Consider the following 18,126-nt stretch of genomic DNA (forward strand, 5'->3'; position numbering starts at 1 on the left):
GATTATCTTGACAAAGGAGAAATGCTCACTAACAGGGATGTAAACAAAATGTGAGAGAAATAAGCTTTTTGTTTGTATGGAACATTTCTGGGATCTTTTATTTCAGCTCTTGAAACATGGGACCAACACTTTACATTTTGCATTTATATTTTTGTTCAGTGTATTTCTGGATTAGTCACATGTCTCTTCCTCTGAAGTCAGATGGATGAAAAGGAAGGAAACTTTAGTAACATGGGGTATTCCTCACATCACAATGCCCACATGGCTGGAATATCTCACATACCATCTCTATTTTTCCATAGAGATGTGGAGGAGTTGGATCATACGGTTGTATTGTTTGTGAGCACACTGTTTCTATTGTACTCTGATAACTGAACGAACAGAAGGTAAAAGAGAGAAAGAAAGCAGAATAGAAAGTATGTTTGAGAGAATAAGATTCAATAGTTTCTCAAAAAGAATAGCTACACACACACACACGGTGACTCGCTCTGCTCTGGAACAGTGTTTCCCAACTCCAGTCCTCCAGTAGATCCCAACAGCACACCTTTTCCTTGTAGCCTTGGACAAACACAGCTGATTCAACTCATTGAGGGCTTGATGATTCGTTGACAAGTTGAATCCGGTGTGGGGAAAACTGGAGGACTGGAGTTGGGAACCACTGGTCTCACCTGTCACATGACGCTCCAAGCTGCATTTCTTGATCCTGTTGGATCCCCTGTGGTGCCTCTCTCTCTCTCCTGCCTTTTTCCCCATCCTCCTCCTACGTTATATTGCATTACACCTATTATCCTTGAACCCTGCGCTACATTCTCCTATCTACAAGTAACTGCCAAAATAAAGGAAACACCAACATAAAGTGTCTTAATAGGGCGTTGGGCACCACGAGCCAGAACAGCTTCAATGCAACTTGGCATAGATTCTACAAGTGTCTGGAATTCTATCGGAGGGATTCGAAACCATTCTTCCATGAGAAATTCCATAATTTTGTGTTTTGTTGATGGTGGTGGAAAACGCCATCTCTGGCACTGCTCCAGAGTCTTCCATAAGTGTTCAATTGGGTTGAGGGAGATCTGGTGACTGAGACGACCATGGCACAGGGTTTACATTGTTTTCATGCTCATTAAACCATTCAGTGACCACTCGTCCCCTGTGGATGGGGATATTGTCATCTTATTGGGGCAGACGCATGGTAGAAAAAAGAATAGCCAAAAGAATGGCCTGCTCAGCATTTTTATACATGACCCTAAGCATGCTGGGAAGTGAATTGCTTAATTAACTCAGGAACCACACCTATGTGGAAGCACCTGCTTTTAATGTACTTTGAATCCCTCATTTACTCAAGTGTTTGCATTATTTTGGCAGTTACCTGTATCTATGTACAGTATGTATGTAAACTCAGCAAAAAAATAAACGTCCTCTCACTGTCAACTGTGTTTATTTTCAGCAAACTTAACATGTGTAAATATTTGTATGAACATAACAAGATTCAACAACCGAGACATAAACTGAACAAGTTCCACAGACATGTGACTAACAGAAATGGAATAATGTGTTCCTGAACAAAAGGGGGGTCAAAATCAAAAGTAACAGTCAGTATCTGGTGTGGCCACCAGCTGCATTAAGTACTGCAGTGCATCTCCTCCTCATGGACTACACCAGATTTGCCAGTTCTTGCTGTGAGATGTTACCCCACTCTTCCACCAAGGCACTGCAAGTTCCCAGACATTTCTGGGGGGGGAGTGTGTGTGTGTGTGTGTGTGTGTGTGTGTGTGTGTGTGTGTGTGTGTGTGAGAGACAAAGTAGACTCTGCTCCCTGGCTTCCTTCACCTAGGTGAAGGCCTGTGACAGATGCTAGGGACATCTAGCCTGGTCCCAGATCTGTTTGTGCTGTCTTGCCAACTAGCAAGAGTTATGGGACATCCTGATTGGCCAGTGTTTTACTGTGTTCCCAGTATGGGACATTGTGGTTGGCCTGTGTTTGCTACTTCCCTTGGTACCTGTTCGATCTAACAAGACAGAAAGGTCTGTTTGAGATCCAAACTAAAGGTGGATGAAATGACCTCGTGTTTGGAAATGAACTTGTCCTAGTGTAAGCATTCTGGAATGTGTTCTTTCTGCCCTTTTTTAGCAGTCACTCATGCAGTCTTGTAGTCTGTCCTTGTGTCAAACAAAACCAAACAAGTCTGTGCTCAGGTCCGACATTACCACCCTTACTCCGTTCTCATTGTCTAGGGAGTCTGAGTTATGCCCTACTGTGTTGTTAGTTATTGAGCCTGTTAATGGAGCCAGATTTGGGGCGACGGTGCCGCCCAGTATTGGTGTTGGCACCTCTCCTCTCCTCCAGTCCCCAGCAGGCATTAGGCTGTAATGTGAGCTGATTAGCTGTGCTAATCTTGTTATCAGCATAATGGCCGCCATAAACAACACAGAATTATTCGGCCTGTTTCACTCCGTTCGCCTCGTCCCCGGTGTGCGGCGCGGGACAAGACAAAGCGCTGCGGCGTGGAGGCGGGGTTGGTGAGACAACAGGGACGCGCACTTCCTGGAAGTCAATTTATCCTCCTTTAATTAGCCCATAGATCAGCGGGGACCTGCAGAGAGTGAGAAAGAGAGACCACAGGGATGTAATGGATATCATTACCCACACAGGACAGACACAGGAGAGGACAAGACACTACTGAGTTCTCAGACCACTGCCTCTCTCTGGGACTAAGCCTATGGGCAGGGAATGGTGGCCTCACCCGTGTCAACCATGTACTGTATGTAGACTGTTATGACATGTTGTTTTCATTCCCTTCCATTGCAAAGTCAGTATCTTTGAATTAACTTTGAAACCAAACCCCACTGATCAAAAGCAAGCATTACATATGAGTTCTTCTCTACCTCCCTCCCCCAACAGGAATGTGCCGGAAAGAGGAGCAGCTGACCCCAAATCAGAAAGTCCTGGCTATAAGGTATGTTTTACAGGTATGTTTTAGTTATTTTGAGTAGAAAATGGCCGCTTCCTGTATGAGCCTGTGAGGACGGTCTAATTGGCTGTCTAGTCTGGGGGATGACAATACCCTCTTCCACAGGGCACAAGTGGTCACTGAATGGTTTGTTAGGGTTGGGACATTATTCCACAGGCCACAATCAACAACCTGATCAACGCTATACGAAGAAGATATGTCGCGCTGCATGAGGCAAATAGTGGCCACACCAGATGCTGACTAGCTCCATAGCCATGGTGTGCACAACATTTGAGAGAAATATGCTTTTTGTGTGTATGGAACATTTCTGGGATCTTTTATTTCAGCTCATGAAACATGGGACCAACACTTTACATGTTGCATTTATATTTTTGTTCAGTGTGTATTGTTGTTTCTCTGGAGAGAGAAATGCTTTGGGGATTCTAACTATGCATGTATCACAGTCTGTACTGTCACTGTAATTACTGTAGTGACTGTTGTGATTGTCTGTGAGAGACCGTTTCTTTGTGTCACAGCCCTTACTGTCAATGTGTTGTGATGGTCTGTGTGTCACAGCCCTTACTGTCACTGTTGACTGTGTTGTGATGGTCTTTGTGTCACAGCCCTTACTGCCACTGTTGACTGTGTTGTGATGGTCTGTGTGTCACAGCCCTTACTGCCACTGTTGACTGTGTTGTGATGGTCTGTGTGTCACAGCCCTTACTGCCACTGTTGACTGTGTTGTGATGGTCTGTGTGTCACAGCCCTTACTGCCACTTGACTGGGTTGTGGTGGTCTGTGTGTCACAGCCCTTACTGCCACTGTTGACTGTGTTGTGATGGTCTGTGTGTCACAGCCTTACTGTTGACTGTGTTGTGATGGTCTGTGTGTCACAGCCCTTACTGCCACTTGACTGTGTTGTGGTGGTCTGTGTGTCACAGCCTTACTGTTGACTGTGTTGTGATGGTCTGTGTGTCACAGCCCTTACTGCCACTTGACTGTGTTGTGGTGGTCTGTGTGTCACAGCCCTTACTGCCACTTGACTGTGTTGTGGTGGTCTGTGTGTCACAGCCCTTACTGCCACTTGACTGTGTTGTGGTGGTCTGTGTCACAGCCTTACTGTTGACTGTGTTGTGGTGGTCTGTGTGTCACAGCCCTTACTGCCACTTGACTGTGTTGTGGTGGTCTGTGTGTCACAGCCCTTACTGCCACTGTTGACTGTGTTGTGGTGGTCTGTGTGTCACAGCCCTTACTGCCACTGTTGACTGTGTTGTGGTGGTCTGTGTGTCACAGCCTTACTGTTGACTGTGTTGTGATGGTCTGTGTGTCACAGCCTTACTGTTGACTGTGTTGTGATGGTCTGTGTGTCACAGCCTTACTGTTGACTGTGTTGTGATGGTCTGTGTGTCACAGCCCTTACTGCCACTTGACTGTGTTGTGGTGGTCTGTGTGTCACAGCCTTACTGTTGACTGTGTTGTGATGGTCTGTGTGTCACAGCCCTTACTGCCACTTGACTGTGTTGTGGTGGTCTGTGTGTCACAGCCCTTACTGCCACTTGACTGTGTTGTGGTGGTCTGTGTGTCACAGCCCTTACTGCCACTTGACTGTGTTGTGGTGGTCTGTGTGTCACAGCCCTTACTGCCACTTGACTGTGTTGTGGTGGTCTGTGTGTCACAGCCTTACTGTTGACTGTGTTGTGGTGGTCTGTGTGTCACAGCCCTTACTGCCACTTGACTGTGTTGTGGTGGTCTGTGTGTCACAGCCTTACTGTTGACTGTGTTGTGATGGTCTGTGTGTCACAGCCCTTACTGCCACTTGACTGTGTTGTGGTGGTCTGTGTGTCACAGCCCTTACTGCCACTTGACTGTGTTGTGGTGGTCTGTGTGTCACAGCCCTTACTGCCACTTGACTGTGTTGTGGTGGTCTGTGTCACAGCCTTACTGTTGACTGTGTTGTGGTGGTCTGTGTGTCACAGCCCTTACTGCCACTTGACTGTGTTGTGGTGGTCTGTGTGTCACAGCCCTTACTGCCACTGTTGACTGTGTTGTGGTGGTCTGTGTGTCACAGCCCTTACTGCCACTGTTGACTGTGTTGTGGTGGTCTGTGTGTCACAGCCTTACTGTTGACTGTGTTGTGATGGTCTGTGTGTCACAGCCTTACTGTTGACTGTGTTGTGATGGTCTGTGTGTCACAGCCTTACTGTTGACTGTGTTGTGATGGTCTGTGTGTCACAGCCCTTACTGCCACTTGACTGTGTTGTGGTGGTCTGTGTGTCACAGCCTTACTGTTGACTGTGTTGTGATGGTCTGTGTGTCACAGCCCTTACTGCCACTTGACTGTGTTGTGGTGGTCTGTGTGTCACAGCCCTTACTGCCACTTGACTGTGTTGTGGTGGTCTGTGTGTCACAGCCCTTACTGCCACTTGACTGTGTTGTGGTGGTCTGTGTGTCACAGCCCTTACTGCCACTTGACTGTGTTGTGGTGGTCTGTGTGTCACAGCCTTACTGTTGACTGTGTTGTGGTGGTCTGTGTGTCACAGCCCTTACTGCCACTTGACTGTGTTGTGGTGGTCTGTGTGTCACAGCCTTACTGTTGACTGTGTTGTGATGGTCTGTGTGTCACAGCCCTTACTGCCACTTGACTGTGTTGTGGTGGTCTGTGTGTCACAGCCCTTACTGCCACTTGACTGTGTTGTGGTGGTCTGTGTGTCACAGCCTTACTGTTGACTGTGTTGTGATGGTCTGTGTGTCACAGCCCTTACTGCCACTTGACTGTGTTGTGGTGGTCTGTGTGTCACAGCCCTTACTGCCACTTGACTGTGTTGTGATGGTCTGTGTGTCACAGCCTTACTGTTGACTGTGTTGTGGTGGTCTGTGTGTCACAGCCTTACTGATGACTGTGTTGTGGTGGTCTGTGTGTCACAGCCTTATTGATGACTGTGTTGTGATGGTCTGTGTGTCACAGCCTTACTGTTGACTGTGTTGTGATGGTCTGTGTGTCACAGCCCTTACTGTTGACTGTGTTGTGGTGGTCTGTGTGTCACAGCCTTACTGTTGACTGTGTTGTGGTGGTCTGTGTCTCCTCCCCTGCAGGAGGATGACAGTGTTGTGATGGTCTGTGCGTATCCTCCCCTGCAGGAGGATGACTGTGTTGTGATGGTCTGTGTGTCTCCTCCCCTGCAGGAGGTTGACTGTGTTGTGATGGTCTGTGCGTCTCCTCCCCTGCAGGAGGATGACTGTGTTGTGATGGTCTGTGTTTCTCCTCCCCTGCAGGAGGATGACTGTGTTGTGATGGTCTGTGTGTCTCCTCCCCTGCAGGAGGTTGACTGTGTTGTGATGGTCTGTGTGTCTCCTCCCCTGCAGGAGGATGACTGTGTTGTGATGGTCTGCGTCTCCTCCCCTGCAGGAGGATGACTGTGTTGTGATGGTCTGCGTCTCCTCCCCTGCAGGAGGTTGACTGTGTTGTGATGGTCTGTGCGTCTCCTCCCCTGCAGGAGGTTGACTGTGTTGTGATGGTCTGTGTGTCTCCTCCCCTGCAGGAGGTTGACTGTTGTGATGGTCTGTGTCTCCTCCCCTGCAGGAGGATGACTGTTGTGATGGTCTGTGTCTCCTCCCCTGCAGGAGGTTGACTGTGTTGTGATGGTCTGTGCGTCTCCTCCCCTGCAGGAGGTTGACTGTGTTGGGATGGTCTGCGTCTCCTCCCCTGCAGGAGGATGACTGTGTTGTGATGGTCTGTGTGTCACAGCCTTACTGTTCACTGTGTTGTGATGGTCTGTGTGTCACAGCCTTACTGTTGACTGTGTTGTGATGGTCTGTGTCTCCTCCCCTGCAGGAGGATGACAGTGTTGTGATGGTCTGTGCGTATCCTCCCTTGCAGGAGGTTGACTGTGTTGTGATGGTCTGTGTGTCTCCTCCCCTGCAGGAGGATGACTGTGTTGTGATGGTCTGCGTCTCCTCCCCTGCAGGAGGTTGACTGTGTTGTGATGGTCTGTGCGTCTCCTCCCCTGCAGGAGGTTGACTGTGTTGTGATGGTCTGTGCGTCTCCTCCCCTGCAGGAGGTTGACTGTGTTGTGATGGTCTGTGTATCCTCCCCTGCAGGAGGATGACTGTTGTGATGGTCTGTGTCTCCTCCCCTGCAGGAGGTTGACTGTGTTGTGATGGTCTGTGCGTCTCCTCCCCTGCAGGAGGTTGACTGTGTTGGGATGGTCTGCGTCTCCTCCCCTGCAGGAGGATGACTGTGTTGTGATGGTCTGTGTCTCCTCCCCTGCAGGAGGATGACTGTGTTGTGATGGTCTGTGTCTCCTCCCCTGCAGGAGGTTGACTGTGTTGTGATGGTCTGTGTGTCTCCTCCCCTGCAGGAGGATGACTGTGTTGTGATGGTCTTTGCGTCTCCTCCCCTGCAGGAGGTTGACTGTGTTGTGATGGTCTTTGCGTCTCCTCCCCTGCAGGAGGTTGACTGTGTTGTGATGGTCTGTGTGTCTCCTCCCCTGCAGGAGGTTGACTGTGTTGTGATGGTCTGTGTCTCCTCCCCTGCAGGAGGTTGACTGTTGTGATGGTCTGTGTCTCCTCCCCTGCAGGAGGTTGACTGTGTTGTGATGGTCTGTGTGTCTCCTCCCCTGCAGGAGGTTGACTGTGTTGTGATGGTCTGTGTGTCTCCTCCCCTGCAGGAGGTTGACTGTGTTGTGATGGTCTTTGCGTCTCCTCTGTGCAGGAGGTTGACTGTGTTGTGATGGTCTGTGTGTCTCCTCCCCTGCAGGAGGTTGACTGTGTTGTGATGGTCTGTGTCTCCTCCCCTGCAGGAGGTTGACTGTGTTGTGATGGTCTGTGTCTCCTCCCCTGCAGGAGGTTGACTGTTGTGATGGTCTGTGTCTCCTCCCCTGCAGGAGGTTGACTGTGTTGTGATGGTCTGTGTGTCTCCTCCCCTGCAGGAGGTTGACTGTGTTGTGATGGTCTGTGTGTCTCCTCCCCTGCAGGAGGATGACTGTGTTGTGATGGTCTGTGTCTCCTCCCCTGCAGGAGGTTGACTGTGTTGTGATGGTCTGTGTCTCCTCCCCTGCAGGAGGTTGACTGTGTTGTGATGGTCTGTGTCTCCTCCCCTGCAGGAGGTTGACTGTGTTGTGATGGTCTGTGCGTCTCCTCCCCTGCAGGAGGTTGACTGTGTTGTGATGGTCTGTGCGTCTCCTCCCCTGCAGGAGGATGACTGTGTTGTGATGGTCTGTGTCTCCTCCCCTGCAGGAGGTTGACTGTGTTGTGATGGTCTGTGCGTCTCCTCCCCTGCAGGAGGTTGACTGTGTTGTGATGGTCTGTGCGTCTCCTCCCCTGCAGGAGGTTGACTGTGTTGTGATGGTCTGTGCGTCTCCTCCCCTGCAGGAGGTTGACTGTTGTGATGGTCTGCGTCTCCTCCCCTGCAGGAGGATGACTGTGTTGTGATGGTCTGTGTCTCCTCCCCTGCAGGAGGATGACTGTGTTGTGATGGTCTGTGTCTCCTCCCCTGCAGGAGGTTGACTGTGTTGTGATGGTCTGTGTGGCTCCCCTGCAGGAGGATGACTGTGTTGTGATGGTCTTTGCGTCTCCTCCCCTGCAGGAGGTTGACTGTGTTGTGATGGTCTGTGCGTCTCCTCCCCTGCAGGAGGTTGACTGTGTTGTGATGGTCTGTGTCTCCTCCCCTGCAGGAGGTTGACTGTGTTGTGATGGTCTGTGTCTCCTCCCCTGCAGGAGGTTGACTGTTGTGAAGGTCTGTGTCTCCTTCCCTGCAGGAGGTTGACTGTGTTGTGATGGTCTGTGTGTCTCCTCCCCTGCAGGAGGATGACTGTGTTGTGATGGTCTTTGTCTCCTCCCCTGCAGGAGGATGACTGTGTTGTGATGGTCTGTGTCTCCTCCCCTGCAGGAGGATGACTGTGTTGTGATGGTCTGTGCGTCTCCTCCCCTGCAGGAGGTTGACTGTGTTGTGATGGTCTGTGTGTCTCCTCCCCTGCAGGAGGATGACTGTGTTGTGATGGTCTATGCGTCTCCTCCCCTGTAGGAGGTTGACTGTGTTGTGATGGTCTGTGCGTCTCCTCCCCTGCAGGAGGATGACTGTGTTGTGATGGTCTGTGCGTCGCCTCCCCTGCAGGAGGTTGACTGTGTTGTGATGGTCTGTGCGTCGCCTCCCCTGCAGGAGGATGACTGTGTTGTGATGGTCTGTGTGTCTCCTCCCCTGCAGGAGGTTGACTGTGTTGTGATGGTCTGTGTCTCCTCCCCTGCAGGAGGATGACTGTGTTGTGATGGTCTGTGTCTCCTCCCCTGCAGGAGGATGACTGTGTTGTGATGGTCTGTGTCTCCTCCCCTGCAGGAGGATGACTGTGTTGTGATGGTCTGTGCGTCTCCTCCCCTGCAGGAGGATGACTGTGTTGTGATGGTCTGTGTTTCTCCTCCCCTGCAGGAGGATGACTGTGTTGTGATGGTCTGTGTGTCTCCTCCCCTGCAGGAGGATGACTGTGTTGTGATGGTCTATGCGTCTCCTCCCCTGTAGGAGGTTGACTGTGTTGTGATGGTCTGTGTGTCTCCTCCCCTGCAGGAGGATGACTGTGTTGTGATGGTCTGTGCGTCTCCTCCCCTGCAGGAGGATGACTGTGTTGTGATGGTCTGTGCGTCGCCTCCCCTGCAGGAGGTTGACTGTGTTGTGATGGTCTGTGTGTCTCCTCCCCTGCAGGAGGATGACTGTGTTGTGATGGTCTGTGCGTCGCCTCCCCTGCAGGAGGTTGACTGTGTTGTGATGGTCTGTGCGTCTCCTCCCCTGCAGGAGGATGACTGTGTTGTGATGGTCTGTGTGTCTCCTCCCCTGCAGGAGGTTGACTGTGTTGTGATGGTCTGTGCGTCGCCTCCCCTGCAGGAGGTTGACTGTGTTGTGATGGTCTGTGTGTCTCCTCCCCTGCAGGAGGATGACTGTGTTGTGATGGTCTGTGTCTCTCCTCCCCTGCAGGAGGTTGACTGTGTTGTGATGGTCTGTGTCTCCTCCCCTGCAGGAGGATGCCCAGTCTGCTGGAGTACTTCAGCTACAACTGTAACTTCCTGGGCATCCTGGCCGGCCCCACCTCCTCCTACAACGATTACATCGCCTTCATCGAGGGCACGCTCTGCCGTCGCAGTAAAGACCACCAGACCAACGGGAAGACCAACGGCAGACACAAACAGACTGACCCCTCCCCAAACGTAAGCACTGGTCTCAAATGCCACTATGATTTTTGGAAAGTTACCAAATCGGCAGCATTTTCATGCCAAGTTACTCTCAATGCTTGTCTGGAACTTTCTAAGACAGGAAAGCATCTCTGTGTAGTAAATGCACAGTATTCCCTAGTCACTTCATTGTTCACTGAATGAACAGCAACATGGCTGTCTTTTGACTTTCTCCTGAAGCTCTCAATTATGTAAAGCAGATGTGAGTCTTCGCTGAATGTTCTTCCTAAATGGCACCCTGTTCCCTTTATAGTGCACTACTTTTGACCATGGGCCCTGGTCAAAGGTAGTGAACTATATAGGGAATAGGGTTCTATTTGGGACAGAGTGTTTTTATTGGCTGATGTCCCCCCCCTTCCTCTTCTTCAGATTGAAGTCGTCCGTAAACTGGCCACCTGTTTCTTCTCCCTCATGGTTTTCCTCTCGGTCTGTAAAGTGTTCCCTGTGGAACGGAACATCGACGACGACTTCATCGCAAACACGCCCTTCTACGCCCAGGTGGTCTACCTCTACCTGTCCATGCTTACCACCCGGCCCAAGTACTACTTCGTCTGGACGCTGGGTGGGTCTTCTCTCTTTTCCGTTGGCTGATTCTCAACCCTTGTTTTTTTAATGTTTTTTTGAAGGGTGCACTCGTCATTAACAATGGTTGAAACTCCCTTCCGCCAAAGCTTAAACCAATCCAACGCTTTCAAATCCATTACAGGGGATAAAGGGAGAAGGGAGGAGAATCTTTATGTAGCCTTTGTCAGTTTTCAATAGTAAATCTCTTTAGGCCTGTATTCATTGATTGACCCAGAAACCAATTCTTAGCTGCAATATGCTCTGTTATTCCATGTTGACAAGTAACCCCTCACAGACTGAGAACAGATGAGCTTTGTAAGGGGGTGAGATCAGTCCGACTGTGTTTGTGTGTGTGTGTGATTGTTTGCAGCAAGGTGTGCGTCATAGAGAGTATGGTGATAACAAGCAAGTAGAGGTGGGACTCAATTAAACCTTCTCCACACACACACACACACACACACACACACACACACACACACACACACACACACAGAGAGAGAGAGAGCACGGCCTGTATAGCTCCTGTATTGTCCTTCACTGTGATAATACACTGTTATTAGAATGATAATGTTATTAATGATATTATCATCACTAAGAAATGGGGTACTTTGTGGATGTACAGTACAGTGATGGGACATGAAAAAGACCGGGACTCATTCAAAGGGGCGTCAGAGCTGTGCACGATAATACTGAGAATACGCCATATAAAGGCAATTTCCCTGACGTTTGCGGAGAGTACTTTCATGATAAACCGTGTAGATAAATTACCTTTTAAACGTAAATGACCTTTAAAAGTCAAGTGCAATGCGCTTGTTGCCAATTGGCCTTTGACTGAATGCCTGCCTGGAGATGGTGTTTCTGAAAGCATGTGTTTGAATTCTTAACAGCTGATGCCATCAACAATGCAGCAGGATTTGGATTCAATGGATACAACAGTGACGGCTCACCACGGTGGGATCTCATCTCCAATCTGAGGATAATGGATATTGAGGTGAAATGTTGAAACATTAGTAGTCTTCACTCATGTATGTTTTTCACAACTCTTTCTATTACAATCTACAGTTCATGTATGTATACTGATGTTGTCCTGCTCTCCTTGGTTCCAGTTTGCCACCAGCTTCAAGATGTTCCTTGACAATTGGAATATACAGACGGCACATTGGCTCAAAAGGTACAGAAACCAGGCTTAGTCTGTAATTGGTAAAGACAAAGAGACTTGGTCATCATTTCTTTCTGGAATTATCAACATTAGCTTTCTGACACATTGTACATACTATTTAAATACATTGTAATTGCAGTATAGGTTTCATGCTCTAAATCATTTGTGGATACGCCTAAAGCAAGTGCTCTGAGGTCTTGTCTGTCTGTAAAAGTCTGCCACCTAGTGGAGTCAGTTAGCACTAACAGTCTGCTTTATCTTTATACTGAGTATACCAAACATTAGGAACACCTTCCTAATATTAAGCTGCACCCCCTTTTGCCCTCAGAACAGCCTCCATTCATCGGGGCATGGACTCTACAAAGTGTTGACAGCATTCCACAGGGATGGTGGTCCATGTTGACTCCAATGCTTCCCACAGTTGTCAAGTTGGCTGGATGTCCTTTGGGTAGTGGATCATTCTTGATACCCACGGGAAACTGTTGAGCGTGAAAAACCCAGCAGCGTTGCAGTTCTTGACACAAACTGGTGCGCCTGGTACCTACTACCATACCCCGTTCAAAGGCACTTAAATATTGTTTTCTTGCCCATTCACCATCTGAATGGCAGACATACACAATCCATGTCTCAATTGTCTGAAGGCTTAAAAATCCTTCTTTAACCTGTCTCCTCCTCGTCATTTACACTGATTGAAGTGGATTTAACAAGTGACAGGGATTTTAGCTTCCACCTGGATTCACCTGATCAGTCTATGTCATGGAATGAGCAGGTGTTCTTAATGTTTTGTGCACTCTGTAGTCTGCACACAAGGAAATTGGAGTGGATTTATCAGTGAGAGGTTATTATGAGGTCTTGCTGTGCTGTTGTGTTTGACTGGCTGGTTGTGTGTGTGTGTGTGCAGGGTGTGTTACGAGCGCTGTCCCTACAACCCCACAGCGGCTACCTTCATTCTGTCAGCCATGTGGCACGGAGCCTACCCTGGATACTACCTCACCTTCCTCACTGGCATCGTGGTCACACTGGCTGCACGTGCCGTGAGTACTGTATCTCTGAGAAAGAGAGAGAGACTCACTGTCCTCTGAAGGTCTGGCCTGAATAAAGCATATTTATTAGAGTCTGGGTCTGAGTCCCAAATGGCACCCTATTCCCTATATAGTGCACTACTTTTGACCAGAGCCCTATGGGTACCTTATGGGTTCTGGTCAACAGTAGTGCACTATATAGGGTTAAATTTGGGATGCAACCTGAGTCCAGCTGGACTGCACAGATAACAGGCCAGCCAGACAGACGGAGAGGAGACCGGGCAGGACTCCGGCTAAGGGAGCGTCACCTGAGACACTTTGAGACTCACTGAGGCAGACGACCGCTGGTGGATGAGCTGCTGGGAGAGAAAGTTCAATTGGAAATGCATTACTTGACTCTTAAATTGCGTCCCAAATGGCACGCTATTCCCTAGTGCACTACTTTTGACCAGGGCCCATGCACTATATAGGGAATACGGTGTCATTTGGGACACAGTCTTAGATATGGTAACTGTAAACGAGGGAGGGAGAGAGTTAAGGGCAGTGCAACATATTTTAGATTTACAAGGGCCGTTTGTTATAAACTTAGATTTTCATTGTTTCACTTCTTATTTTACTCTGAATTCATTGCTTTGGTTATTATTTTTTTCTCCAGATGAGACACAACGTGAGGCCGTACTTCCTGGGCTCGCCTTCACTCAAGCTACTGTATGATGTGATCACGTGGGCGGGCACCCAGATTGCCATTTGTTACACTGTGGTGCCTTTTGTGCTGCTGTCTGTCGGGCCCTCTATGAAGTTCTACAGGTGAGTGGCCAGAAACTATGTCTACGTCCCAAATGGCATCCCATTTCCTTTATGGTGCACTACTTTTGACCATGGCCCATATGTCTCTGGTCAAAAGTAGTGCACTATATAGGGAATAGCATGCCATTTGGGACATATACAGAGAACAGTACTTTACCTCACTCAAGTAAAAAAAAAAGTATTCATAGTTTGTTACCTTGGATGGAAGTGCAAGAAGAATTGTGTTTTTGTCTGAACTTCTGACCAACAGGAGAATTTGTTGCTGAAATGTAGAGGACCGTTAGTCCCTCAAACAGACATTCATATTTAGAATATGAATAGAGCTAGCAAGCTCTAGAGATATTTGATTTATGATCTTTGAGAATAATCAAGGGCATTAAATACATTTGATGTTAACAATAATTCTACTTAGTGGCTTTTTGTTCTTTTTCTGAGAAGTTGAATGAACTTGTTGTGTGCCTGGTTGTTGATGAAAAATGTGTACAACACCAAGAGAAAGTCCTAGCAACACTTGTTGCTTAGCAATAAGGTTTTCTGATTCTGATATTGATCCCTAAATCATCCTCTCTCGCCTCTGTCCCCAGGTCCTGGTACTTCAGTGTCCACATCGGCTGTGTCCTCCTGGCCGTAGCACTGCCAGTCAAACCCCGACACTTGCGCCTGAAGGAAGCTCCCGTCCTCTCCCACCAGGACTCCACCTCCACAGATGGCCACTGCAACCAGAAGACCAAAGCCACATGAAGCAGATTCGGAGACCAGCAGCGGTGCACACACACAGAGACTAGCACCAAGGACTGCAGGGACTGTCCAACACATTATTAGAGAGCGAGACTGTCCAAGCTGTGTTTTGGAGTGGGATGACGATTCTCATTTGTTCACGTGAGAAGGGATGGATGGACTGAAAGCTTTGTGATTTACCTATTTAGTGCACTACTTTTGACCAGAGCCCTATGGGCCATGGTCAAAAGTAGTGCACTAGAAAGTGAATAGGGTGCCAATAAAATTTTATTTTATTTGGAACGCAGCCCCCTACTGTATTATGAGGACTATTGGCTGTGGCTCAGCGGGATGGAGGGGTCCCGAATCGATGATGAAATGCCAGTATTGTACTGTTACTGTATTATGGGAGTATGCAAACTTGCCTTATAATCTTTGTCTCTTTCTCCACCCATTTTTATTTTAGCTTTTGTGTATCCTCCTCAAATTGGATATTATTGTGTGTGCGGTGTTTCTCACTCAAGGTGAACAGGTTTTAGGATCAGGTGAGAGAGAGTGGAGTGGTTTCAGTTAATGGTGTTATAGTCCAGGTAAAAAGCAAAGATACAGGAAATTAGGACACAAGAATTAAAAGAGAAGGAAAACAAGATAGTGTCCTTGAGGTCTTTTCACAAAATATGTAGGGTGTCCAACCACTCTGCCCAGAAGTGGGTGAAAAAAAACACACTTTGGTGATGAAATTTCACTTCCTTATGTTATTAAATACATTTTACCAATACCAATATGATTATTCATGTTCTGAATCGTGGGGACTTTCGCTTTCATATCATTAACATTATAGCCAAAAAAGTCTGATTTTGTTACCTAATATGATAATAAGCACCGAACTCTGTTGACATAGCGGTGCAGATTTCTCATCACTTTTGAGGATTTTACTTTTTGTGGTCCTCGTCTTCAAAGTTGTTTCCGCGGGTCACAAAAAGCAAAATTAGCATGACACAAGCTGAATTAAATGTAAAATGCTTTGAAAAGAAAAAGCTTGGTATACGCTCAGTGCTCCGTTGACATTTCAGAGATATGCTTGCTTTTGAAAGAAATCTTCGATAAAGGACAGGATTTTTGCATTAATATGAAAAGCGTATACTAAAATATGAAAATACTACATGTCATGTCTCAATATCTATATCTATCTTACCTCTATATTGTTTCATGTCCTCCGGATTCAAGAAGAAAGCCTGTCAGTTTGCCTTAATTCAACAACATCCAAGCCTAGTTGACGGAATGCATTTTTTCAGATTTTTGACCACTCCCCCCCCCTCCTCCCTTGGCCTCCATTGATTTAGTCACCCTAATTTTTAGAGGCATGAGGTTTGGACCATTGGTTCTCTTGGAGGAGTATTTACACAATATTATACTGAAGAAAAATATATGAATGCAATATGCATCAATTTCAAAGATTTTACTGAGTTACTGTTCATATAAGGAAATCAGTCTATTGAAATAAATGAATTAGGCCCTAATCTATGGATTTCACATGACTGGGCAGGGGCGCAGCCATGCGAGGGCATAGGCCTAACCAATTGGGAGCCAAACCCAGCCAATCAGAATGAGTTTTTCCCCGCATAAGCGCTTTATCACAGACAGAAATACTCCTGACCCGTGGTTACACGTGGTCTGCGGTTGTAAGGCCGGTTGGACATACTGCCAAATTCTTTGAAACATTTTTGGAGGCGGCTTACGGGAGACAAATGAACATTTAATGTAATTCTCCGGCAACAGCACTGGTGGACATTCCTGCAGTCAGCATGCCAATTGCACACTCCCCCAAAACTTGAGACATCTGTAGCATTGTGTTGTGTGACAAAACTGCACAATTTAGAGTGGCCTTTAATTGTCCCAGCACAAGGTGCACCTGTGTAAAGATAATGCTTTTTAATCAGCTTCTGATATGCCACACCTGTCAGGTAAATGGATTATCTTGGCAAAGGAGAAATGCTGACTAACAGGGATGCAAAGAAATGTGTGCCCAACATTTTTGAGAAATAAGCTTTTTGTGTGTATGGAACTTTTATTTCAGCTCGTGAAACATGGGACCAACACTTTACATGATGAAGTTATATTTTTGTTCAGTGTATTTTACCCATTGGTCAAAATATGCATTTTGGATTGGACACCCTACAGTATGATGATTCATGGTCTCAACAGGGAAAATTTCCCAAATTACACCCCTTTTCCTACATACAGTAAGTAGTACACTTCTTCTGACCAGAGCCCTATAGTCCCTGGTCAAAGTAGTGCACTATACAGGGAATAGGGTGCCATTTGGGCAACACCCATGGACTTACTCCGGACAGTTTGCTTTTACTGGGTGATGTTATTGGCTCACTTCAATGTCACTTCTGTTTTCTTCTGTTGAATGTCATTGTGTGTTGTTATTATATAACGGTTTGACACAATCAAAATCTGAAAATAATGGTTGAATAGAGAAAGAAACCATTGAGGGATTATTAGGGAACGTATCAATGATGATTTAAATCAGTCACCTAAGCTCATTTAGCAGGTAATTCCATGCTGTGAGAGTAGCTACTAACCCCTTATTCATGAATTGTGTGTGAGCAGTGTGAGAGGGGAGATGGTCTAGTATTTCCATGTGTAGAGGTACATTTTGTCATTTCATGTACTTGTTATTTATGTGATTCTAATGGACTCGTGGTATGTTCGACAAAGGTGAAAAGGTGGTGGAAAGGTAGGATAATTAACATAGGATCATGTTGAGCTGGAGGTGAAAGGGACAAAATTACAGTATTTATAGACCGTGCTTCTTCAGACCGTTCTGATTCTATTTTCATTACGAGGGGAAGTGAAAACTAAACCTACTTTCTTCTTGAGTCGATTGTACGTTTAGGTAAATATGGTCATTGTAAGAAACCTTTGCTTGAGGCTCTGGAGCAAAGAGAATGGAATGCTCATCATAGTCCCGAGCAGCCAACCCTGCTAATTGTTCATGTGGATGGTTTGTTTTTGTATATTATGTGATTAAAAGATGGATCTTTTTGGAACTTGACATAGTAAGTGTGATATGTAAAAGGTGAATAACTGTGGTTTAATTGTTCCTATTACATTGTTTGTCCCCATGCTCAATTGCTACCATATGCTGTAGGTTTGACAGCGAGGGAGAGAGACGGCCAGTGGTCTAGATTACACAGGAGAAACCAGCATGCTGAGAAGCACATGACAAAAAAAACTGACTCATACAACCTACATGGCTTAATTTACAAGTCAAGGTCATTATTTGTTCGGAAACCATATTTGTTTAAGCCCTGACAGCACTGTTTGAATGGCGTGAAGTAGGCTAGTCCTTCCTCACATAGGCCACTGTAGAATACTCATGTAAACTGTGAGTCAGAGCTTGGAAATATGTTACCTTGGCTTCATACCCCAAGGGAGTAGGCCTATAGCTTTGCACAGGCACCTGCCTCTGTGTCATAAGCAGTGCATATTATTAGATGGCATTGAATATTTCTGGTGGTGGAATGGGCCTATACACCACCCCGGCAATAACAGCTCAGCACCTGCCCTTTACTCTCCTCATAAAATGCTGGACTTTGACCTACCATACAATAATTATTAGTCAGCCTGGCAAAAGGGTTTTGAAACATTATTTTCCTCAACACAACAGCAGCTCCTTTGCAAA

At 47.1% G+C, this 18,126-nt stretch overlaps 1 protein-coding gene across 1 annotated transcript in view; it reads left to right on the plus strand.

The window, feature by feature from the left end:
* LOC120024617 (lysophospholipid acyltransferase 2-like) overlaps positions 1-15,210 on the plus strand; it is a 77,484-nt gene extending 62,274 nt beyond the window's left edge. Inside the window, exons 6-13 of the mRNA XM_038968913.1 lie at positions 2,900-2,954; positions 9,953-10,139; positions 10,533-10,725; positions 11,615-11,718; positions 11,834-11,898; positions 12,788-12,920; positions 13,564-13,715; positions 14,300-15,210. Coding sequence (XP_038824841.1) covers positions 2,900-2,954; positions 9,953-10,139; positions 10,533-10,725; positions 11,615-11,718; positions 11,834-11,898; positions 12,788-12,920; positions 13,564-13,715; positions 14,300-14,456 — 1,046 coding nt within the window. The 3' untranslated portion in view covers positions 14,457-15,210. The remainder of the gene's footprint in view (positions 1-2,899; positions 2,955-9,952; positions 10,140-10,532; positions 10,726-11,614; positions 11,719-11,833; positions 11,899-12,787; positions 12,921-13,563; positions 13,716-14,299) is intronic.
* Positions 15,211-18,126: the final 2,916 nt, after the last annotated feature.

This window comes from Salvelinus namaycush, chromosome 29 (genome assembly GCF_016432855.1).
Source record: "Salvelinus namaycush isolate Seneca chromosome 29, SaNama_1.0, whole genome shotgun sequence".
Lineage (NCBI taxonomy): Eukaryota > Metazoa > Chordata > Actinopteri > Salmoniformes > Salmonidae > Salvelinus > Salvelinus namaycush.